The following is a 24,928-nucleotide window of genomic DNA, read 5'->3' as shown; positions in this document are numbered from 1 at the left end:
CAATTCAGCTATCATCTGCAATTCCATGAACCATCCATCATTAGAGGTGTAGAATACACCCCAGGCCAGCTTAGCATCCTTTGAGCAATGTTTGGACTGTTTGCTTCACCTGGCACTCCGCATATCCACGGTCATCAAAATAAATGGTATCTGCAAGATGCACTCTCCTTCTTCTCCATCTTGCATCCAAGATTCCAACACCAATGCCTTAAACCACTATTGGCTATTGCTCTCAAGAAGAAGATGCTATGGAAGTGTTCTTCACTCTCGCCCTGATTTTAATAATAACCCTACTGGACCATTCCTTAAGATGCTATTGCTACTTCTGTGCCTCCATTTCAACCTGGGTCAAGTTTTGGGTTTCTTTGTGTGTTTGTCATGTCTTCAGTATGCTTCTTCTCATCGCTTCAGCTCCTTCCAAGCTTAGAAGCTTGGACCCCCAAGTTCCCCAGCTGGTATAGAAGATATGCCTTCTCGCCTTCAGCCATTGAGAAGAGGCTGAAGGGGGGGCTTTGAGGAGGGGGTGCTGTTACGATCCTGCTCACGGAGCCCATCCCGCGAGCAGGCCTCTCCACCTACCTTTCTTCTGCCACGCTGCCAACTTCTCTCCTGTCCTGTGGCAGGGAGCCGCTGAGACTGCCACTCATCCGTGGCCTGAATCACAGCACTGCCAACCACCCAAGTAGCCTGGAGGCTGCCGCTGCTGCTGCACCATTGCGGCCCTGACCGCTGCGCCCACAACCATCACTTGTGGCAGGGAGCCGTGAGTCAGTCTGCCTTCTAGTGGCAAGGAAAGCCGCTGCCGCTCTAACGTCCTCTTCGCGGCCTAGTGCTGCCGTCAAAGCCTGCTTGCTCCTTTTGCATCTGTGTGGCAGGGATGCCGCTGTCCTTGGTGCTATCCTGTCTCTGGGCCTTCCTAGGCACTGGCGCATGCCTCTTCAAGCTATTTAAAGGGCCAGTGGTGGGAAAAGCTCGCGGCTCCACCGGAAGTCCATTCAGCTCCACGTCCTGTTTCAGCCCTATAAAAGGGCTTCTCTTCAGTCACTCAGGGCCTCCGGATCGGGTTCCACAGTTGTATGTGCTCCGTGACCAGTCCAGGTCCTCTGTGGTCTTCATCTGTGTAGATGGCTTCGTGTTCAGTGTTCTTGATGTTCTTGGTCTCCTCATCCTGATGTTCTGGTCTCATCCCTCGTCGGAGCTCCTTTGTCTATAATTCCAGATATCTCCATGTTTCTGATGTCTGATGTCCCTGGTTCCTGATGTTCCGTGATCTAGTCCCGATGTTCCATGATGATCCAGTCTTGATGTCCTGAACCCTTGGTTCCTTGTCCACCTTTCCTGGTGTGCCACTGTTGTGGTCTGTGACCAGCCCATGGGGGCTGTGTAGGGCGCTTCGTGGTACAAGGCTTCTTCTCATCTGCAACACAAGCCTCCGGAGGGTCATCCTTCCCTGTAGCCAAGTCCCGAATTGGTCCTGTTCCCCGAGGCTCGTTCCGGCCCTTGGATTCCCCTTGTGTCTGCTTCCGTCCATGACCAAGACTCTTCCAGAACCTGCTCCGCTCCAGCGAGTTCCACAACAAGCCATGGGCAGCTGTGTAGGGCGTGCACCGGTGCAGGCCTGTACTGAATCGTCAACATGTTCTAGTCTCAAGTTCCATTTCTACTCATGGAGTCTGCCCCGCATTCAGCATGGTCCGTGACCAGTCCCGTGGGTGGGCTGTGTAGGGCGCGCTGCGTCACAGCCTCAACCTAGTACTTGTTCCTGAATCCTTGTCTGAGTCTTCCTAGCACTCAGAGCCCTTCCAAGTTCCTTGTCTGAGTCTCCACGTTCCTTGTCTGAGTCTTCTATGTTCCAGAGTCTTCGTCCACCCTTGCCTCCTGTCCGGCCTGCTGCTTCTTGCCGTTACCCAGCGGCAGGTCCAAAAAGGCTTGGAACAATCAGAGGACCATTCAAAGACCACCATTGCGTTGTTGGTCTTCCTGAAGCGTGTAGGTCTAGTGGAGGGTCAGTACCTTCAGTCATCCTTCTCTTCGTTCCAGCCTTGTTCTGCTTCACCCGTGCTTGCATCAGCTCGCTGTGCTCTCGGGGCTCCTCCCTGAGCGGCGTGGCGATCCAAGGGCTCACATCTCCTGTCAGAAGCGACCGTGCCTTCGTGCTCGCAGCAGTATCTGTTTATCTGAAATAGTGCTGTGATGATGCTTCTCTGGGACAAAATGAACAGGACACAGAACTGGGCGCTCAAAATAAAATAGTTTACTATTTGTTTAAAATAATGTAATCAATGTCCAACTTGAATAAATATCTGCATGTACAACTGGATGTATCTCTTGCTCTGTGTATGTCCTCTGACTCAGGGTCCTGGGTGATTCCTAACACTTCTTCACTGAGGGTGTGAGAAGCCCAGTATCTGGGGTAATCTTATTCTGCACAGGGTCCTTTTTAGAAATATACAGTCCTACTTGAGTCCACCAGTTGCTCTGAAAGGGTTCCCAGCCTGCAGTTGTGCTTCAGGAGGAACATCCTGTGGAGGGTCTTCAATTCTGCTCTTCTTTCTCCTTTCTTGCCTTAGTGGACCTCTCAGAAAGAAAATGTCTTGAATGACAATGATCCAGGCACATTGTCCAATCTCCAAATGAGAGGAGATGTGACAAAAAACACCTCTCCTCAACAAAAGAGAATGTTTTTATTAAAATATCCAAAATCTTCTGGGATGACACTGTCAGTGTAGCTCTTTGTTCTAGAAAGATACCGACAGATCTTCAGTGACCTGGCCTCTGGTTTCGGGGAATAGCCTTCACCAGGAGCAGTAAGGGGTAATAGCGAGTCGAAAACGCGCGGCCAACCCCCCCGAAACTAATAGCGCCGGCAACATGCAAATGCATGTTGATGGGCCTATTAGTTATTCCTGCGCCATACAGAAAGTAAAACGTGCTGCCAAGCCGCATATTTTACTTTAAGAAATTAACGCCTGCCGGCCCAGGAAAGTGTACAGAAAAGCAGAAAAAACTGCTTTTCTGTACACCCTCCGACTTAATATCATAGCGATATTAAATCAGAGGCCCCAAAATTTTTAAAAAATTTAAAAAAAAAAAAAATTTAAATCAGCCCGTGAGTCGGAAGACGGACGCTCAATTATGCCAATGTCCGTTTTCAGAACCTGTGGCTGTCAGCGGGCTCGAGAACCGATGCCGGCAAAATTGAGCGTCTGCTGTCAAACCTGCTGACAGCCGCCGCTCCTGTCAAATAGGAGGCGCTAGAAACGCGCCAGTGTCCCTAGCGCCTCTTTTTACCACGGGCCCTCATTTAAATACTGGATCGTGTGTCTACAAGAGTGGCCTGGGCGCACGTTGGGAGAGCGGGTACTCGCCTCTGAGCGCCAGCTCTCCCACCAGTTTTACTGTATCGGCCTGTAAGTGAGTAATGTAGGCCTCACTAAACACTCACTCTAACAGAGGTCCTCTCCCTACAACATCTCAACTCAAATGGAACTCCTATATCTGTCTTACTCCCTATTTATAGGCAAGGTCCACCCACTCAGGCAGCCTCTAGTGGAGGAGCTGAAATGTGGCATTCCTACAAGATGATCTGTGGGCTGCTAGAGACAACTAGTGGCTAAGCCAAAGGGGTGCTACATGTACCAAGTACATAAACTCTGTTCATTCATTGAGAAGGTGAGCATGGTAACAGTAATTTATGCCATGACACCATCTTGGCTGGACTACACTAATGTGGTCTGAAAATGAAGATCCTACAACTATAGCTAATACAAAATGCCCCAGTATGACTGTTAGAGGCATCCAAAAGCAGGATCACATCACATGCACACTACACAAACTTTACTGGGTTCCAGTGCCATACAAGGCCAAACTCAAAATCTTGACACTAATATCTGGGCCTTCCTAAGAAGAATAGGATAACCACCTGTATTCCTTCTAGGTCACTAAGATCCTTTCAAGGATCTTCCCGTTCCACCCCATCACTCAGAGGTCAAGCATCTGACACCCTCAGCAGGCCTTCTCAGCAGCAGCTCCTCTATGCTGGACTCCCTCCCAGAGGATATGTGCCTAATTCAGAACTACCTCTATTTCAGAAAGCTGAGAAAGCTTGGCTCTTCTGCCAGACATTCAAGGGGTTGACACAACTAGACATATACAACATCAAAAAAACTTGAGGATAGGGAAACTGTATTAATGAAAGCATACAAAAATCCCTATACTGTTACCACATAGGAAAAATTCGCTTAGATAATTAATTAAAAGATGAACCTCATAAATTAGATGCCTCTTCTCAGAATGTGAATGTGTCAGAGACCATTAGAGAGTGGAGGGAATCACATCTTGACATTTTAATCATTGGTCACCTTTAATTTTTTCCAAGTATTTTAGGCGCCTGCTGATGGATCACATGAAGTTAAGTTTTAATTGCATTATAAAAATACTTAAAAAAATTCAAGGTGACCAGTGATTAAAATTTCAAGACATGATTCTGTCCACTCTCTAGTGGTCTCTGACATGTTCACATTATGAGAACAGGCTATTATTTATGAGATTCACTTTTTAATTAATTATCTAAGTGGATTTTTCATATGTGGTAACAGTTTAGGGATTTTGTGTGTTTTACAATTAGAGACATGTCGCATATACCCTGTCCAGCCCAACTTCGTACCCCAGTTCCCATTCCTGTATCCCATACTCCAGCATGCCAATGATATATACACGGGTGAAAAGTTGGCATAAGAACATAAGAACATGTCATACTGGGTCAGACCAAGGGTCCATCAAGCCCAGCATCCTGTTTCCAACAGTGGCCAATCCAGGCCATAAGAGCCTGACAAGTACCCAAAAACTAAGTCTATTCCACGTTACTGTTGCTAGTAATAGCAGTGGCTATTTTCTAAGTCAACTTAATTAATAGCAGGTAATGGACTTCTCCTCCAAGAACGTATCCAATCCTTTTTTAAACACAGCTATACTAACTGCACTAACCACATCCTCTGGCAACAAATTCCAGAGTTTAATTGTGCATTGATTGAAAAAGAACTTTCTCCGATTAGTTTTAAATGTGCCATATGCTAACTTCATGAAGTGCCCCCTAGTCTTTCTATTATCTGAAAGAGTAAATAACCAATTCACATCTACCCGTTCTAGACCTCTCATGATTTTAAACACCTCTATCATATCTTCCCTCAGCCGTCTCTTCTCCAAGCTGAAAAGTCCTAACCTCTTTAGTCTTTCCTTATAGGGGAGCTGTTCCATTCCCCTTATCAGTTTGGTTGCCCTTTCTCTGTACCTTTTCCATCGCAATTATATCTTTTTTGAGATGCGGCGACCAGAATTGTACACAGTATTCAAGGTGCGGTCTCACCATGGAGCGATACAGCGGCATTATGACAGTTTCCATTTTATTCACCATTCCCTTTCTAGTAATTTCTAACATTCTGCTTGCTTTTTTGACTGCCGCAGCACACTGAACCGACGATATCAATGTGTTATCCACTATGACGCCTAGATCTCTTTCTTGGGTAGTAGCACCTAATATGGAATCTAACATTGTGTAACTATAGCATGGGTTATTTTTCCCTATATGCATCACCTTGCACTTATCCACATTAAATTTCATCTGCCATTTCGATGCCCAATTTTCCAGTCTCACAAGGTCTTCCTATATATATGTATTTGCAAATACTTTCTTTATCTACATAATATGCCTACCTTACATGCTTTGTTAGATTTATGTATCTTGATATGTGACTTGATACACTTGTTCTTTCTCCACTGTAGCCTATCTGCCCCAGTCCAAAGTTAAGGACCTTATCGAATTATACCCTAATGTAAGACTGATGCCCACATGTATTGACAGTCAGTTTAACTTGCTATATGCCACTTTGAATTAATGTTTTAAAAAATGAAATTGATAAATCATAAAAAATAATAAAATAAATACTGTGTCTTGGCCAACTTTGCCAATCTTGTAGATGGTAAGACTACAAAGTAAATACACAGCTATCATCGGACAGTTCATAAACAGAGCACCAAAAGGCCTGAGATTCAGTATGTGAAAAAGATCTTGATGAACCAGGCCCTATATGAAATTTTAAGACAGACGTCAGTGAACACAACAGAACAGCTAATTTTGACCTTATTCTTGCAGTTTGAAGGAGACATAAAGGTTGTGACTCGGATGATGGTTACGCCGAGCATTGGCATCAAGAAAGGAAGTGGGAAGGACCTTCCGATCCATGGAGGGGAAATTCTAGATGTAATTCAGCTCACAAACAAAGAGAAGGTTCTCTGTCGCAGCATTCAGGGGAAGTGTGAGTATAAAGTTGAGAGTATTCTACAATAAAGTTTAGGAGAGACTCCAAGCAACAATCAATGAAGTGCAAGTGTAAAAATAACCAATTTCTTACTCTGGGTTGCAGCACACAGAAATTAGTTTCTTTAATAAAAATATGATAGTTGAAAGTCCTTGGCATTATAATAAGTAATCCCTTTGTGAGATTGGTCTCCCATTTACCAGTCTCAGCTGTATGCTCTCAGGCAGCTCTGTCAATGAAAAGCAATGGAAGAATTTAAAAGAATTTTATCATGGTTGGAGAGAGAGAATTCAACTAACCTCTCCATGTGAAAAAGAGAGCCTAGAGGTAGAGAGTGTTAGCAGAAAGGAGGCAGGAAACTACAGGCCAGTTAACCTCACCTTCGAGTTGGGAAAATTAATAGAGATGCTGCTGAAGAAAAGGATAGTGAACTATCTATAATCGGGTGAGTTGCTGGACTCAAAACAGCATGGATTCGAGGGGAAAGTCCTGTCAGACAAATATGATGTTTTTTTTATTGGGTGACTAGAGAACTGGATCAAGGAAGAGCACTCAATATGATCTACTTGGATTTTATCAAAGCTTTTGATACAGTCCTGCATAGGAGGCTTGTGAATAAAATTAGAAGCTTGGGAGTGAGCGCCAAGGTGGTGGCATGGATTACAAACTGGTTGACTGATAGGAGACAGTGTGTAATGGTAAATGGAACCTACACTGAAGACAGCCGTGTTAAGTGGAGTCCCACAGGGATCGGTATTGGGACCAGTTCTGTTCAATATCTTTGTGAGCGACATTGCAGAAGAGGTAGATGTTTTAATTATGTGTGTTGTGGATCCTTGGGTGCTGTGGAGGTGACCATGCCCATGTGGAGGAGCCCCATGAGGAACCACAGCACTGGGCTCGACTCGTACTACACAAACACAAGAGTTCTTTTATTAAACAGCTTGAAGAGAACCACCAGAGGTGGCAGTAGTGAGGCAGTCTAGTAGCTGCAGTCTCGGGGACCTCGGCAGAGGGAGCCCTTCTCTCCTTGATGACGTCAGGAGGTTCCACAGCAGGTCTCCCAGCAAGGAGATACAGTGAATGAGATAGACTGAGAGTTAGAGTACTCACTAGGTGTTTGCTGTTGATATGTGATTCCACCAGGTCTGTTGGAGATGGTACAGGCACTGAGGCAGGGAGAGCAGTACCTCAAGGAGTGAGTACCTGTTCCCTGTAAGGCACCTGAAATAAAGCAGAGGGCCCCCGAGGAGCGGGTACCCAGGTTAGCATATACCCTGAAGGGCAGAGAGAGAGAGCGCTTCCTGCAGCAGCATGGAAGCAGCAGATTAGCATAGACAATAACGGATTTGAGTCCTTGCTAACTCGGGGAGCTAGCAAATGAGTGAAGGTAATATCCCCAGATGGCATTTATTTATTTATTTATTTAAGGATTTATATACCGGAGGTTCCTGTATAATATACATATCACCCCGGTTTACAATGAACAGTAACTATCGCTTCAAGTTAGCGGTTTACAATGAACATAGTTAATCCAAGAAACAGAATAAAATATATATATATAACAATGCTAACAATTAATAAATAACAATTAATAAATGAAAATAAATGCAATAACAATTAATAAATAATTAATAAATAAACAACAATAAATATCAATGAAAAATGGCAATAAAAAATGACAATAAATAAAATACAATAGCGGTTGGTAAAATAACATGAGGGTTAATGAGAAAATAACATGATGTCATGTTATTTTCATGTTATTTATAATGGCATGATGTCAGCATGAGGGAATGTCCTCAAGGTTCGCGCCAAGGGTGGTACAAAGACGTGGGTTGCGCGCACCCTAGTAAGTACCTGAGAGGAGCAATGGCGGGAGGCTGCCCCCATAGCCATTTCGGGGACGCCAGAGAGGTTGGCTTGTAGACGCGGCGGTAGCCATCTTGCCCAGGTAAGCGGGAGGAGCCGTGAATAAGGTAAGACAAATGGGGCGAAGCCGTCGAGGACCTCAACAGTAGAAGGTAAAGTTTGTCTATTTGCGGATGATACTAAGATCTGCAATAGAGTGGACATGTCTGAAGGAGTAGAGAGAATGAAAAGTGATTTAAGAAACTTGAAGAGCGGTCAAAAATTTGGCAGCTGGGATTCAATGCCAAGAAGTGCAAAGTCATGCATCTGGGATGTAGTAATCCGAAAGAGCTGTATATGATGCAGGGTGAAAGACTATATGCACGGACCAAGACAGGGATCTTGAGGTGATAGTATCTGACAATTTAAAGATAGTGAAATAATGTTAAAAGGCGATAGCTAAAGCCAGAAGAATGTTGGATTGTATAGAGAGAGGATTAAACAGTAAGAAAAAGGAGGTGATAATGCTCTTGTACAGGTCCTTGATGAAGCCTCATCTGGAGATCCATGTTCAGTTCTGGATAGAGACAAGTTGAAAGTGGTCTAGAGATGGGTGACCAATGGTGTGGAGTCTGTATCAGAAGACTTATGAGGAGAGGTTGAAGGATCTGAATATCTTTACCCTGGAAGTGAGGAGATATGATACAGACCTTCAGATACCTGAAAGGTTTTAATGATGCACGAACTTTGAATCTTTTCCATTGGAAAGAAATCAGTAGAACTAGGGGACATGAAATGAAACTCTATGGGGGGGGGGTGACTCAGAACCAATGTCAGGAAATATTTCTTCATGGAGAGGATGGTGGATGTCTGGAATACCCTTCCAGAGGAGGTGGTAAAGACGTCAAATAATTCAAAGGGGCATGGGTTAAACACTGTGGATCACTAAAAGCTAGATGTTGCGACCATGATGTGGGTTGTGGACCCTTGGCCTGAGTTGGGATTGTCACCACCTGGGAGGAAGACCAACCACAGGTTCCCAATGGCAGGAGGCGAGGCTGATGGATGACAGGGACCTATGGCTGATGCTTCACCATTATCAACCCTTTTCCCCGCCGGCCCTTGGGTTCCGGGGGCCGGCTGGACAGGTGGGCCCCTGTGATGAAGCTCCGACGAGTGACGATCCGAAGTCCTGGGCTGGCAGTGAGCAAGAGGCGTGTGGTCTGATCCGAAGTCCAGGGCAGGCGGCGAGCAAGAGGCGTGAAGTCCGATCCGAAGTCCAGGGCAGGTGGCGAGCAAGAGGCGTGAAGTCTGGTCCGAAGTCAAAGCCAGGAAGATCCGTCCGAGGGAGAAGGAGAAGAAGCTGGAACAGGACTGGGAGGCAGGAGCAGGCACAAGGAAGACAGGAACAGGAACTCGGAACAGGAACGTGGGAGACAGGGAAGCAGGAAAGCATGGCACCAGAAGCGCAGTTAGAGCAGACTTGTTGCCAAGTCCCCAGAGGGACATAAGCAAGGAGTTTTTAAAGGGCAGAGTCTGACGTCAGTGGGAAGGGCCGGCGGCGTCTTCCTGCCACGGGCCCTTTAAATCTTTGCTGAAGGCATACGCACGCCTAAGGCAGGGAGTTGGCCAGCAGTGGCACCGGCGGCATCCTGCACACCGGCAGGCCTGCGCTGGCACTAGCAGCAATGGAGGCCCTCCAGCCTCAGAATACAGCGCCGGAGGAGAGCCTGGCCTGGGCCGTGAGTATAACAGCACCCCCCCTCCTAGGCCCCCCTCCGGGGGCTTTTGGAATTGTAGAAGTAGACTTTTATCCAGGATGTTGGTGGCAGGTTCCCAGGAATTTTTGTCTGGGCCAAAACCCTCCCAAGCGAGAAGATATTCCCATCTACGGCCTCTCTTCCATATATCCAGTACGTCACGAACTTGGTAGGTGGTGTCATCGTCAGAGGCTATTGGCCCTGGTTCAGGTTATTTCCTGGTGGGCCAGGAGAGCACCAAGGGGTTCAGGAGCGAGACGTGAAAGGAGTTATGGATCTGCAGTGATGGGCAGGTGAAGCTGGTAGGTGACAGGTCCCAAGCGTTAAACAATTGGGAATGGCCCAATATATCGTGGAGCAAGGCGCATGGACGGGAGTTTAAGGAGGATATTTTGAGTGCTGAGCCAGACCTTTTCACCTGGCCTGAACTGAGGCGCCAATCTTCGGTGGGCATCCATCATCTTCTTGGCTCTGCGACTGGCCTCTTGTAGGAGCTGTTGGGTATCTTTCCAAAGAGTGTGTAGCTCTTTGGCCTTTAGCTGAGCCACTGGAGATGGTACCAATGGTACTGGCAGTGGAGGAAGAGGCTGTTGTCCATATACAAGGTGGAAAGGAGACGTCTTGATGGCTGAGGAGACATTTATTTATTTATTTATTTTTAACTTTTATATACCGATGTTCCTGTATAGGATACATATCGCACCGGTTTACATAGAACTGAACTGTTGCCATGGGGCAATACATGGAACAAGAACATACATGAAGTACAGTTAAATTATAAAGTAATAGTAATAAGAGTAATGGTAATAGTAATATAAAAACATGAAATACCATAAGATAAAAATTGCAAAATAGTAGTTAGAACTTTGCTGTACAATAGAACGTGAGAACCTACAGCTATGCATGGTTTCAAATTTACATACACTTCTGGAGCGAGCGTAGCATGCACTTCTGAAGCGAGCGTAGCTGCGGGAACACTGGATCGGATGAAGGAAAACTGGTACAGCCCCTACCATGAGGGACCTGTTAGGGGATATATATAATAGTGCATTAAGAAAGTCAGAGAATCGTAAGATGAGTGTTATCCAAAGAAATAGAGAATGGGGGAAGGAGGGAGGTGACAGATAATAAAGTTCTATCTTGGCCATGTTAAGGTTAAAGTGGTAGTGGGATATCCAGGCAGCAATATCAAACAGGCTGAGATGTGAGACTGGATTCCTGGTGAAATTTCTGGTATGGAGAAGTAGATCAGGTAATCATTGGCATAAAGATGGTATTGAACCCATGGAAGGCAATCAGAGCATTAAGGGGTAAATTTTAAGACCTTTGCACGGGCGTACATGTGTGCGCACTACCTGGCGTGCACACATGTATGCCCGATTTTATAACTTGCGTGCGCAAGTTATAAAATCAGGGGTCAGCACGCGCAAGGGGGTGCACACTAGTGCACCTTGCGTGCGCTGACGCCCGCAGGCTTCCCCCGTTCCCTTACCCCTAATCTAACCTTCCCCCCTTCCCCTAACCTTTCCCCCCCCCCCAGCCCTACTCTAACCCTCCCAAAAAATTTTTAATCTAACCTTTTGCACCTGCCTGGAGGCAGGCACAGGTTGCGCACACCGGCAGCCTGCCGACACGCGATCCTCCAACACAGCAGCAATGGCCGCTGTGTCGGAGGCCTCTGGCCCCGCCCACACCCTGCCCCTTTTTGCAAGCCCCGGGACTTACACGCATCCCGGAGCTTTATGTACGTCACCGGGCCTTTTTAAAATAGGTCCAGCGCGCGTAGGGCTTTTAAAATCCAGCCCTAAGGGAACAATCGCAGAGATAAAAGAAGATGTCCCAAGACAGAGCTCTGAGGTAAACCAATTAATATTGGGATAGTGTTGGAGGTGGATCCACCAGACCATACACTAAAAGTGCAATGTGAGAGATAAGAAGAGAAGCAAGACAGACTAGAGTATCAAGGAGTGGCTGGTAATTTTTATTTATTTATTTATTTAAGGTTTTTTTATACCAGCATTCATGAAAAACTCACATCATGTCGGTTTACATTAAAAAACAGGGGTGCGATGAATACAACAAAGAACATAAATAAACGTGATGAAGAGATGCAGTTACAATTAACAAGGGCTATTGAACTGGGGTGGAGGAATTAAAGAGAGATAGAAGAAGTTAATTATATTCAGATGTACAATATATACAGTGTACAAAATATACAGCTACTGTGTCGAGTGTTTGCTGGTGAGGCGAATTAGTTGGGGTTCGGGAAGGCTTGCCTGAATAGCCATGTCTTGAGTCTTTTCCTAAAGGTTAGGAGGCATCAGTGGTAATCAGTGATCAAGGTACATGAGGATCGAGTAACGGCCCTTGAATGCGGCCAGGAACAGGAGCTGTTTCTGTGGAATGTAGAGGGTAAAATCCTAATTAGCCTGGCTTGAGAATGATTTGAGATGGAAAAAGTCAAGACCGTGGAGGTGAACGGCATGTTTGAATAGTTTAGTTGCAAAACAGGAGAAAGGTTGGACAATTGGGCAGGTACAATCTAGCAAGGGATTTCTGAGGAGCGGTGTAATCATGTTTGAAGGCAACTGGAACGGTTTGCAGTGGAAAATGATAGATGGGAAGGGGGATGACAGCAGGGGAGAAAGAGCTGAGGAACTGAGTGGCTCAGGCGAGCAGATAGTTTGGAGGAGGCGATAGGAAGCATATTTTCAGAAAAGGATGGAAGGGGACTGGAATGAAGTGAAGAAGGGGGAAAAATGGAGGCGACCCTGGTGGAGACCCCAAGATGAATCTTCTGAACCTCGTTGGAGGGAAAAGCAGTTTGCTCCTGGAGTATATGCCAGGGTTTTGAGTGCTCAGGTGTAGCTTGTCCACTATAATTTGGAGGCAAGAATGGATCTGCTTAGGCATTGCCTCTAGGCACTGATTTTTATTCATTATTTTTTTATTTATTACATCTTTTATTCTGCTAAATCCATATTGTTCAGTGCAGATTAGAAAAACCACATAAACAAACATAAAACAGTACTAAAAACAAATCATCAATATAAAACATTTTAAAAATAAATTCAGTGCCACTGCCACATCACAATCTCCTCCCCCTCCACCCTGGTAAATTTATTTATTTATTTATTTATTTAATTTCTTTTCCTATACCGATGCTCAAGACTAGGTCTTATCGTACCGGTTTACAATGTAACTGAGGGGAAACCAATTAACATCAAGGTAGAAAGTAAAGTTACATTAAACAGGGAGCATAAAACCTGGGCAATGGAAGACAGTGCAGAGTTTAAACTAAGAAACAATTAGAGAGAGATAAATATATAAATCAACAAAAACTGTAAGATACAAAACATAGGTTTGTCCTAGGCAGTTATTAGCCTGGTATGTCCAGAGGGAGAAGGAAAGGGTGAGGTTGGGTGGGGGGAAGGGATAGGGGAGGGATGGGGGAGTGAGAGTCAGTGATGGTTGAGGAGATCCTTCAGCGGTAGGCTTCTGCGAAAAGCCAGGTTTTCAATTTCTTTCTGAAAGTTGAATGGCATTGTTCTTGGCGTAAGTCTTGTGGAAGTGAATTCCAATGTAGTGGACCTGCTGTTGAAAGAGCTCGCTTGTGAATAGTGTTGTGGACCGATGATTTGTTGGGGGGGGCCTTGAGCGAACCTTTGTAGGCAGTTCTGATCGGTCTTGCGGAAGTATGTAATTCAAGTGGGAAGGTGAGTTGGAGAGTGGATTGCTGGTAGACTGATTTGTGGATGATGGTGAGAGCCTTGAAAAGTATTCTATATTGGATGGGCAGCCAGTGTAGAATTTTTAGTATTGGTGTGATATGGTCCTTGCGACGAGTGTTTGTAAGGATCCTAGCCGCTGCGTTTTGCAGCATCTGAAGAGGTTTGGTGGACGAAGCAGGCAGACCAAGTAATAGAGCATTACAATAGTCGATCTTTGAAAACAGTATGGCTTGAAGCACCGAACGGAAATCCTTGAAGTGTAAGAGCGGTCTAAGTTGCTTCAGGACCTGTAGCTTGAAGAAGCATTCTTTGGTTGTGGCGTTAATGAATTTTTTGAAATTCATTCTAGAGTCAAGGGTGGCCCCAAGATCTCTGACCTGGTTTGCTAATGGGATGCTAGCATTATTTGCGAGGGGGTTGTTGTCACAAGGGGAGATAACCAGTAGTTCCGTTTTGGAAGTATTTAGGACCAAATTGAGACTCGAGAGCAGAAGGTTTATGGCGTGTAAGCAGTTGTTCCAGAAATTTAGAGTAGAGATGGGGTCTGAAATGGGGATTATGATTTGTACATCGTCCGCGTATATAAAGTGGGTGAGATTGAGACTATTGAGTAGCTGGCATAAAGGGAGTAGATATATATTGAACAGGGTAGGGGAAAGAGACGAACCCTGAGGTACACCTTGGTTTGATGGAATGGAGTGAGATTCTTTGTCATTTATTTTGACTTTGTAGTGTCTGTTGTTCAGAAAGGATGTGAACCAGAGCAGTGCAGAGCCGGATATGCCTATTTTCCATTAAGCGGTTAATGAGGATATTGTGGTTTACCGTGTCGAACGCGGCAGAGATGTCGAGAAGGGCTAGCAGGTAAGATTGTCCCTTGTCAAGGCCCATCAGGATGTTGTCCGTTAGAGAAAGAAGGAGGGATTCTGTGTTTAGGCGTTTCCTGAATCCGAATTGAGAGGGGTAGAGAATATTGTGGGAGTCAAGGTAGTCTGTGAGTCGGATGTTGACAAGCTTTTCCATTAGCTTGGCTATAAAAGGTAGGTTTGCAATGGGGCGGAAGTTTGCAGGGTCGGCTGGGTCCAGGTTGGGTTTTTTAAGTAAGGGTTTAAGTGAAGCAATTTTTAAGGAGTCCGGGACCGATCCTTGATTGAGGGAGCAATTTATGATGTCTGCCAGCGGTTTAGCAATGGTGTTAGGGATGGTGAGAAGTAGTTTGGTCGGTATTTGGTCCAGAGGATGAGTGGAAGGTTTCATTTTCTTGATTATTGATTCAATTTCCAGGGAGGATGTCTGTTCAAGAATTTCTAGTGACGGTCTGTGGATATTTGGTGGAGGGTTATTAGTTGCGAGGCTTAATGGTTGCGAAGGGTTTGGAGCCATGTTAGTTGAAGCCAGGGGGGCAAGAAGGTTTTTGATTTTGTTATCAAAAAAGATAGCCAACTCTGTAGATTTGTTCTGGGCTTCTTCTTCTGGGATGGTGAGGGGCATAGGTTGTGGTAAGGGCAGCTACATATGAGAACAGAGTTTTAGGGTCATATAAGAAGCCGTGTATTTTTTTGGCGTAGAAATCTCGTTTGGTGCGGGTAATGGATGTCCTATAGTAGCTCATTGCAGTTTTGTACGAAGCAAGTGAGGAAGGGGAGGAATCTTTCCGCCAGCGTTGTTCTTTGTGTTGTAGATCCTGTTTGAGTTTCCTTAGTTCGGTTGAGAACCAGGGTTTCTTGTTCGTGCGGGCTGGGTTGATAACTTTTGTTGTTACAGGGCAAATTCTGTTAGCTACTGAGTGTGTAATAGTTTGCCAGGAGTCCATAGCAGTATCCGCATCTGAGAAGTCCAGTTTAATTAGTTCTTCGGCCAGGCTGTTGTTGAGAGTGTCCATGGAACAGGGTTTCCTGAACTGGATCGAGGATTTAGTAACAATAGGGGTCAATTTTTGTTTTATATATAATTTTGTAGTTATCATCGAGTGATCTGACCAGGGGATGGGAGAGCAGGAAGGAGGGGTGATGGGCGAGATGGTTTCGTTAGTGAATATCAGGTCAAGCGTGTGGCCTGCCTTGTGTGTGGGGTTGTTTATAATTTGTTTGAATCCCATAGCCTGGAGAGAAAGGAGAAGAGCTTCGCAATTAGATGATAGGGTAGGGGAGTCAACATGGATGTTGAAGTCTCCTAAGATAATAGCCGGTGAGTTAGTGTTGATGTGTTTGGCTATGGTTTCGATGAGTGGAGAAGGGTCGGATTCTAGGAGCCCCGGGGGGGCGTAAATAAGGCAGACTTGAAGCTGGGAGGATTTGAATAGTCCGATTTCTAATTTGGTCGTCGATTTGAAGGCTTGTTGGGACAGTCTCAGTTCTTTTTTTGCTATTAACATTATTCCACCCCCTCTTTTTTTAGGTCTGGGGATAGAGAAGATGTCATATTGTTGTGTTGGCAACTGGTTAATAATTGCGGTGTCTGTGTTTTTTAGCCATGTTTCTGTAATGGCACAGATGTCCGGTTGGGTGTCCAGGAGGAGGTCGTTGAGCAAATGAGATTTTTTTGAGAGCGACTGGGAGTTGAAAAGGGTTAAGGTGATTAGAGATAATCCTAGGAATTGTGTTAGAGGGGAGATCATGATAGGAATCAGGGATCTCTTTGGTCGTGGATTGAGCATGGGTGTATTCGCTCTGTGGGTGAGTAGGTGAGGGATGATCTGAATGGGGAAAGTTTGTAGCATGCTGTCTTTTTACGAAGAAATTGCAGGTGGATAAGATTGTTGGATGACTACTGGGTGTTGGAGTGGCTTGATGAGTGCTAGATGCTGGATTGACTGGAAGAATGCTCCAAGATATTTTGCAGTGTGCCCCAATCTAGGGCCAGTGGCCAAAGCCAGTGTTCACAGGCCACCCCCCCCCCCCTGCACAAAAGCCCAGAGGGTGTAAGGCCTGCGAGCTTTAGACTTACTCCTTGCACTCGCTGTGCTGTGAGGATCAGTAATGGAGGCAAGGTTCAGGGGGAGAGGGCAATGAGTAGCAGGAGGGGGGCATCTTCCAAAGCCTAGGGCAGGATTGCAGATTGGAGGGAATTTCCCTGCCCCCCCTGCATAGGCCTAGTAGGACTGTGCATGAATCCAGGCCTGTTTGTAAGTTCCTTTCCTATGTGATACAAAAAAACCATCGACTCGTCTGACATTGCTTTCTGCATGGCTGTTGTACCCTGAGGGCCACATTTTCGAACCTGCGCGCGGGCGTAGATTTGTGCGCACAACCCGGCGCGCACAAATCTACGCCCGATTTTATAACATGCGCTCGCCAAGCCCTAGGGGAGCCCCGATGGCTTTCCCCATTCCCTCCCAGGCCGTTCCAAAATCGGAGCGGCCTCAGAGGGAACTTTCCTTTCACCCTCCCCCACCTTCCCCTCCCTTCCCCTATCTAAATCCTCCCCCCTATCTTTATTATTTAAGTTGCGCCTGCTTCTGGGCAGGCATAGGTTGTGCACGCCGGACAAGTGCCGGTGCGCGATCCCCCGGCCTAGCGGGCCTCTGGCCACGCCCCCTCCCCGCCCCTTTTTTCGAGCCCCAGGACATACGCGCGTCCCTGGGCTCGGCGCACGCAGGAGGGTTTTAAAAGGGTTACGCACGTATATTACACGCGTAACCCTTTTAAAATCTGCCCCCGAGTGTACACCGGGCACTGGTCCATGGTAAGCCCCCTCCGTCACAGATCAGTCATTTCCTCTGGGATGTCCAGCTCTCTCTGGAGGAATATTGCATCTTGAGAAGTGCTTACCACTCAGTATGATCAGTAACCAGGTCCTTTATTTCCCTATTCTGCTCTCCATAGTAGCTAACTAGGCAAAATCTTCTTGCTGCCCTGGACTCTCTGCAACAACAAATAGCTTTCATTTTCTTTACTTCAGATGGATACGTGCGAAGGACCTGCCTGCTGCAGTTGTAAGTATAACCTTAACTCGCGTGATTTGTTTCAGACACAGAAAAGTCCCAGCCTCAGACCTTGATAATGTTTAAGGCTTGAGCTCACTACCTAGACAAGGAGTATGTCACAATAACTTATAACTCATTTACTACCTTCACCAATTAATTTAATAAGAGAGATGCCTAAAACTTTGCTTCATCGCTTTTCTCATCCTTTCTGTAGTTAAATCCAAGGTAAGGATATAATTTTGTCTTTCGTCTTTCCCATGGCTACTTTCCATTTTTGCCCTCAGATTTCAGTGCGTGAAGTATGAAACCAGGGCTGGGCGTACGGCCGAGGCAGCATACATGCAGCTCACTCTCATGCACATTCATTAGAGTTATCCGACTGCTTGGTGGCCCTCGAGGGCCGGAATTGCCCACCCTTGATATTCTGGAATGAATGCATGATTGATGCCAAAGATAAAGAAATCGATTAGCATTTTGAAAATGAACTCAGCTGTTCTAATAATGATTTTTTTTTAAAATTACAATTTCAGGGAACTGGACATTTATGATGATGTTGACAATTAAGGTACGTATAAAGATCTTTTCTTAGACTAAATAAGCTCAAGTTTTACCATAAAGATCATGGAGTCCTCTTGAGATATAGATTTTAGATTTAACCATCTTGCCCTTCCAAATCCAAGCTCAAGGCAAGTTACATTTCTCTATCCCACAATGGCTTACTATCTATGTTGCAATGGAGGCTGAAGTGACTTACCCTAGGTCACAAGCAGTCTGCTGCTTTAACTACTCTGTAAATGAAGGGTATAGGAATATCTCAAAGAGTTCCATCAAGCAGAATTCTCAGTTCTTCTTTTGGAGAGAAACTCTCTTTACTATGACCATAAATAGAAAAGGTCTATGGCAGTAGACAAAGGCTACAAGTCCTGTTTAGCCTGTCCATTTGCTACTGAAGCTTTGCAGAGCCACATTTCTCAGCCCTCAGGAGAGCCATAGCCAGGCCATTTGGTACTTTTGATTCAACATAGGCTCGGCGTGTGCAGGGAGAGCTTGGGGCAGGTTTTCGGTGGGTATGCGCGTATCTTACACACGTACCCCTTTGAGGAGGAGTGGAAACCCTGAGGAGTGGAAACCAGACCTGTCTCAGCCAGTGAGGTGCTATGAGGATCATAGACTCTTTGTCCTCACGTAGGACACATCCATCATGGGGGTCGGTGATAGACATGGTCCTCTTAAACCTGGGATACAGCTTAAAACATGAAGTGGACATGTTGTCATAAAATAAAAGGGACAAAAGATCGAAATCAATGGCGGCTGTCAATGACACCGAGTGCACTACTGCCACAGAGTTATCAACAATGAAAATAAACTTACCAATAAATGTTTTAAAAAGCTATCTAGGACACTAGCGGGAGAACTGGGGGAACCCTGCATCGACTATGCGACGCAGCGAAAAAGAAATTAAAAAAATTAAGATATTTAGAAAAGTAGGCCAAACAATGACCCAATCTTGAAATGACAGGGTCCACGGGAAAGAAGAGACTTAGGGGACCCCCATGTGAATGCATGGTATAATGCGTGTGTGAGCATGCTCAATGAGGCTCAGTCAAAGTTCTAGAAACTTTGACATAGGTTTTCCATGCCGGGTTCCTTCCAATGACGTCACTCATGGGTAAGGACTGCCATCCTGCTTTTCCTCAGAGAACTGGTTGATTATTGTGAATATAGGCAAAAAAGGCACACTAGATATTCTGGTGAAATGCTTATGTGGTACATACCAGAGAGCGGGATCTTTAAAAAGCCGTCTTTCACAGATTTTTTCAGTTAGATTAGTATGATTCTAGTATGCGTACAGTGTCACTGAAGATGGACCTCACTTACATATCTCTGAATGCTCTGTGACTTTCCTAAGCCTTCCTGCTCCAAGTTTGGTCTGTGGCTCTCTTAAGCCTTCTGCTTTTGCCTTGCTCAGTGGCCTCCTTAGGCCCTTTTGTGTTGCTTGTCTGGTCTCGTATTTGAATATGATTGCTTACATTACATCTATTGCTCAAAACTCCATGATCTCTCAATTGACTTTCTCATCGGATGCCTTAATTTAGCAGGATTAAAGTTTCCAGGTCAAAATGTTGAGGATAAACACCTTAATTCTTTTTTACATTTATGGGTGGATTATGAGGTGTGTGTGGGGGGGGGGGGAATGTGGCAAGTCTGTCATTTTTCTTGTTGAGGGGGATGTTACATTGGGGCTGATGGGATTACTGCGTCTCCAGCATCATTCCTATGGGGAGTGTTATATAACATAATAAGCCTCCACAAGAACAATGACTGAGGCCTAGCTTAGTATAGGAGAAATTTCCGTTTCTTGTGCTCCATTGCATGCAGTCTACGTTTTTAAATTTGAATGACCATTTCAGATTGTGTCTGCATATTTTCCTTTTCTAATTTGTGATCACTTATTTTGCATTTGCTGAAGACCATTTTGCACGTATGACCAAGGTGAGGTATTCTGTTAGTATGTAGTTGCTTATAGAGGGACCTGTAGCAGTCTGGCTTTCCAATCTGGTCTTCCCAAAGGAGGTGTTTTAGTGTTTAGACTTGTGGAGTTTTGAACCACTCACCCTGTAATACAATAGGCTGGAGCCCTCCCAGGTGAGCCATGCCTAAACTGGAGAGGTAGAGAGGTAGTAGCATTATTTACCTTCCAGGTATTGTGGGCTAGGTTATGCCTAGTCAGAGACTCATTGGCCAATGGTAGACCCACCCTTCTAACACAGTTGTTTTAAGCTGTTCTCTGCTGGAACAGTGTCTTTCAGCTGGGTCTGAGAAGGGCTGCATTGAAGCTTATTGAGCTGTTTAGATCTCCCTCTGCAGTTGCCCAGTAAGGAACATTCGTGCCTACTTTGCTTGCTCTCCTGCACTAAGTCAGGAACACACGTTATGTTTGGTTTTCGTCTTCTCCTATTGAAGACTCTAGTTGAAGCGTGGCTACTATGTTTGCACCTTAATCAGACCCTGACCATCTAGGGCACGTTGTAATGTGTGCAGCACTATTTATTTATTTGACATTTTTATGTACCGAACATTTGTTTATCACTTCATGTTGGTTCACAATATAATGGGGCCAGGTATTAATCCTAGACCAAATACAACAAATAAAAACTTAACTATATAAAATTAAAATTAGAAATTAAAACTAGCAATAAATAAATATTTTAAAATATAAAAGAACTTAAAAAACAAAATAATCATAAGATAAAATAGAAAACCCAGTGAAATTCTATATAAACTATAATAGCCTAATTAAGCAAGATTACAAAATAATAAAATACAAACATTATTTTTATAAAACCTGCATTGGGCCAGTAACTAAAATACTAACCTTCTAATCAAACTAAAAACCAATTAAATAATGGGAGAGTCAGCAAATCAGGGATTAACCAGTTGAAGAATAGGACTGCTCGAATAACCATGTTTTAAATATTTTTATTGAAAGTATGTATATTTGTTTCTTGATGGATACCCCTTTATGGATCTCACTGAAGTTTGATAACGCAGTATTTTACGGTGGTGTTAGCAGTGGTATAAAATTTCCGCGAGATTCTTCAAGTGGAAGGGTTCCCGAGGTGTGTATGGTATGGTGAGTTGCCTTGTTGCAGTAGGCAGGGGCGGATTGGACTATTGGGGGACCGGGCATCCCCCGGTGGGCCGATCGCTCCAGTCACGTGGTCTGCCGTGCGCGGCCATGGCAGAGCCGCGCTCGGCAGACCACGTGACGTGTCCTAGGCCGGCCTGGGCGGCGAATACCCGGGCCGGTCCGACATCATGAGTCTGCCGCTGGCCAAAGGACATTCCACTGCTCCTGCGTTAGCTTTATCGGACCGCCGCAATACTGTGCCCTGGCTGCAGCACACACAGCTCAACGTGTGACTGGGCGCAAGTTTTGGATGTGCGTCCCTAACCCCCGATGCAAAATGGGGCTTAGCGAGTCCAAAATGCACGTCCAACCGAGCGCGCACAGCTAATGGCGCTCATCACGTGTAAATTCATGTCAATGAGGTTAGTAGCCATTTCTCCCCGATGCAAAAAAAAAACAATGTGCGCCCAAGGCGTACATTTTTACCCTCACAAATTAAGGGTAATGCCGGAGCAGGCGTTATTTCTTGAGGAGCCCAAAAAGATTACAGAAAAGCTTTTCTGTAGCTCCTCCAACTTAATATGGTGGTGATATTAAGTCGGAGGAACCAAAACAGGAAAAGAAAAAAAAAATGAAATAAAATAAATGAAAAAGTGTATGCCAAGCGTCCATCTTCCTACCCTGTGGCTGTGCACAGGTTAGGAAAACAGACGCTCGTTGAGTTGAGCGCCCGTTTACCTCACTGGCTGACAGCCACCTCTCCTGGGTGCACAGTTTCCCCTAGCGCCTCCTTTTTACCACGGCAGCCCATTTAAATATAAGATTGAGCGTCCCGGAGAGCTGCATCGGCACGTGTTAGGAGAGCGGGCACTCAATCTTGAGTGCCTGTTCTCCGCGCCCCGATATTGCATCGGCCTGTTTGAAAGTCGAGAGACATGGCCGCCCTGTTCTTAATTGTGATACAACTTGATGTAAAGCAGACCAGGAGAGCTTTTTTTTGGAGCAACATAAGAATTATAATTTCATTTACATTTGGATCTCTATTCCCAGGCTCACAGTGATGTACATGGGCTTTAGGAGCTCCCAAGATAACTTTCTGCTGATGGGCTCAGAGATATTAACCTACAGCTCTTTTCCTTTGCAGCTGGCACATTCAACCAGTGAGCGTCACAAATTCTGCAAACAGCCAGCCAGTAGCCCAGTGATAGCCGTGACACGAATACCATCCGTTGGGAGAATCCGGACGCTCGGAACGCATCAGTTCGGCATGTGAACAGTAAAAATACGAGCAGCGTGCCCCGTGCGGTGACATTCAGCCCTCATCCCTCCAGCAGCAAGCTGAGGCAGACAGCCTTCTTCTAAGGCAATCCCTCGTTTTTGTACCCTCTGTTTTTAAGTATTCATTAAAGTCTGTGATGTTTTTACAAAAAAGAGCCACCTGCAGGGTCCTGCTGAGTTGCACTTGGCTTGAAGTTTTGGAGATGGCTGCAGGAGTAGCAGTGAGGACATGAAATAGGGGTCCTGGTCTGTGGGAAGGGGAAAGGAAGGGGTGGATCTCAGCTCTGTTGGAAAGGGGTGGAAGGAGAGCGAGATCTGACAGAGACGCACACGTGGAGGGATGGAAGTGAGGAAGGAACAAAACATGACCCCCAAAATATGCCTGGGTGACGGCTGGGAGCAGATTTTGACATCTTGAGTTTGAAATAAAACAAATAGTGTGAAAGCGATAACAGAAACTGTTAGAAACTCAAGAGCTGGGTAGAGAAACAGTAGGTGTCATTGGTGCAGGGAAGATATTGGAAATAAAAAGTCTGGAAGTTATTATCCAGGAAAAGAATTGTACAATAAAAGGAGGCAGGAGCCCTGGGGGATGCCAACAGACGAGGGAGGCAGAATCATCCGTGGAGTCACTAAAGTAGTAGTTGAAGATGTAGGTGGAGAAAAAGGGAGAGATCTGTAGACGGTGAGAAGTGGATCAGCTCAATGGCTCGGAGGCCCTGGTGCACACTGCCATGTAGGAGAGCTGGGCTCGGATCTGTAGTGCAGCTTTTGTTCTTCAGTAGGGTCAGGGCCAGGGATAATGCAGGGGCAGTGTTCACAGCCCCTTGGGGGAGCCCCCAATTATCACAGCAGTCTCAAGATGCACGTGGACTGGGCTCCAAAGGGAGTTTGGGGGTCAGTGCTCCCTGTAGGACGTCGTCATTGCCCTTACTGGGCTACGTGGCTGGGATGAAGAGGGAAGGCTGGGTAGCTGACATTAAGGCTTATGATGCTGTAGCACCCCAGAAAGGGCTGGTTTTAATTAAACGGGAGGAAACAGTCAGATAAAAACAAACAAAACAATGATATTGAGAAGCGGCGTGGTCAGTGGTGCCAAAGACAACAGCAAGGTCAAGGAGGATGAGGAAGGAGAAGCATCAGTAGCATGGTGTTCTTCTTAGTGTTTGGGTAATTGCCAGGTTCTTGTGGCCTGGTTTTGGCCTCTGTTGGAAACAGGATGCTGGGCTTGATGGACCCTTGGTCTGACCCAGTATGGCATTTTCTTATGTTCTTATGCTCATCCTTGGGATTGGTTTCATAGCCCCAGTTTGATAGGGTGGCTACAAGTTACTGCAGTAGCAAAAGCTTACATATGAGCCAAATATGAGACTTTAAGAGGTCCGACTCATGGCAGCACAGTCTGGCAGGCTGAAGATGGCCTCAGTTTGAATCCTCTGCTTATAGGTAAAGGGAAACCAGGAGACAGCCTGGGATGTTACCTGGCTGACCACAGTTGGGCCTTGTGGAGCTATTTGCTGACTGTAAGCTGTAGCAATGCAAACTAATGCAATGTAATCCACCAGCCTTTTCTAAACAAATCGGTGTGTACCTGGCACTATAAGGTTATTACTGGGCAGGCAGCACCTGGTTACGCTTTAGAGGGTCTTTCATCCTCTGTCCTTTTACAAAGGGGTACTTCCTATTATAAGGAGATCTTGGGTAGCAAGGGAGACGTGTGAAGTAGAGGGATGAAGAACGTCTGAGGAGCATGTCAAAGACTTTAAATCCAGAGAGGGCTGCATGCGTGACTATAGATGAACGAGAAGCTTCATTGTTTGACAAGGCAGAGAGCAGGCATGGTGAGCAGAAAGTCACGGGCTCTCTGCTACTACGGCATTTCTCTCGGCTGCTGTTTAACAGGGCGATTCAGTACGGCGCGCTCGGCCGAGCGCACCGTTTAGCACCCGTTTGGCCGCGCGTTTTTGACTCGCATTACCCCCTATACTGTAAGGGGTAATAGCGCCTTGAAAACGCGCGGCCAAACTCGCGAAAACTAATAGCGCTCATCATATGCAAACGCATGTGGATGAGCCTATTAGTCAGTCACCCGGGATACTGAAAGTAAAATGTGCGGCCAAGCCGCGCATTTTACGCTCAGAAATTAACGCCTGCCCAAAGGCAGGCATAACCATAGACAGCACCGGGAAAGTGTACATTAAGAGCAGAAAAAACTGCTTTTCTGTACACCCTCCGACTTAATATCCTAGCGATATTAAGTCGGATATTTTCGGAGGCCCCAAAAATAAAAAAAAATAAAAAACTTCAAGAAAAAAAAAAAATCTGCCCGCCGGTTGGCGGGTTAAAAAATGGATGCTTAATTTTGCCGGCATCCGTTTTCCAAATCCGTGGCTGTCAGCAGGTTTGAAAACCGACGCCAGTAAAATTAAGCGTTG

The 24,928-nt window shown here is 45.6% G+C and overlaps 1 protein-coding gene across 2 annotated transcripts in view; it reads left to right on the top strand.

Annotated features, from left to right (window-relative positions):
* Nucleotides 1-24,532, top strand: part of LOC115096378 (FYN-binding protein 1-like) — a 139,577-nt gene extending 115,045 nt beyond the window's left edge. For both annotated transcript variants that reach the window (XM_029610885.1, XM_029610884.1), the window contains exons 12-15: nucleotides 6,152-6,314; nucleotides 17,560-17,593; nucleotides 18,115-18,149; nucleotides 22,360-24,532. In XM_029610885.1, coding sequence (XP_029466745.1) covers nucleotides 6,152-6,314; nucleotides 17,560-17,593; nucleotides 18,115-18,148 — 231 coding nt within the window. In that variant the 3' untranslated portion in view covers nucleotide 18,149; nucleotides 22,360-24,532. The remainder of the gene's footprint in view (nucleotides 1-6,151; nucleotides 6,315-17,559; nucleotides 17,594-18,114; nucleotides 18,150-22,359) is intronic.
* The last annotated feature ends 396 nt before the right edge of the window (nucleotides 24,533-24,928 follow it).

This window comes from Rhinatrema bivittatum, chromosome 8 (assembly GCF_901001135.1).
Source record: "Rhinatrema bivittatum chromosome 8, aRhiBiv1.1, whole genome shotgun sequence".
NCBI classification, from domain to species: Eukaryota; Metazoa; Chordata; class Amphibia; order Gymnophiona; family Rhinatrematidae; genus Rhinatrema; species Rhinatrema bivittatum.
This window is presented reverse-complemented; position numbering and strand designations above follow the sequence as displayed.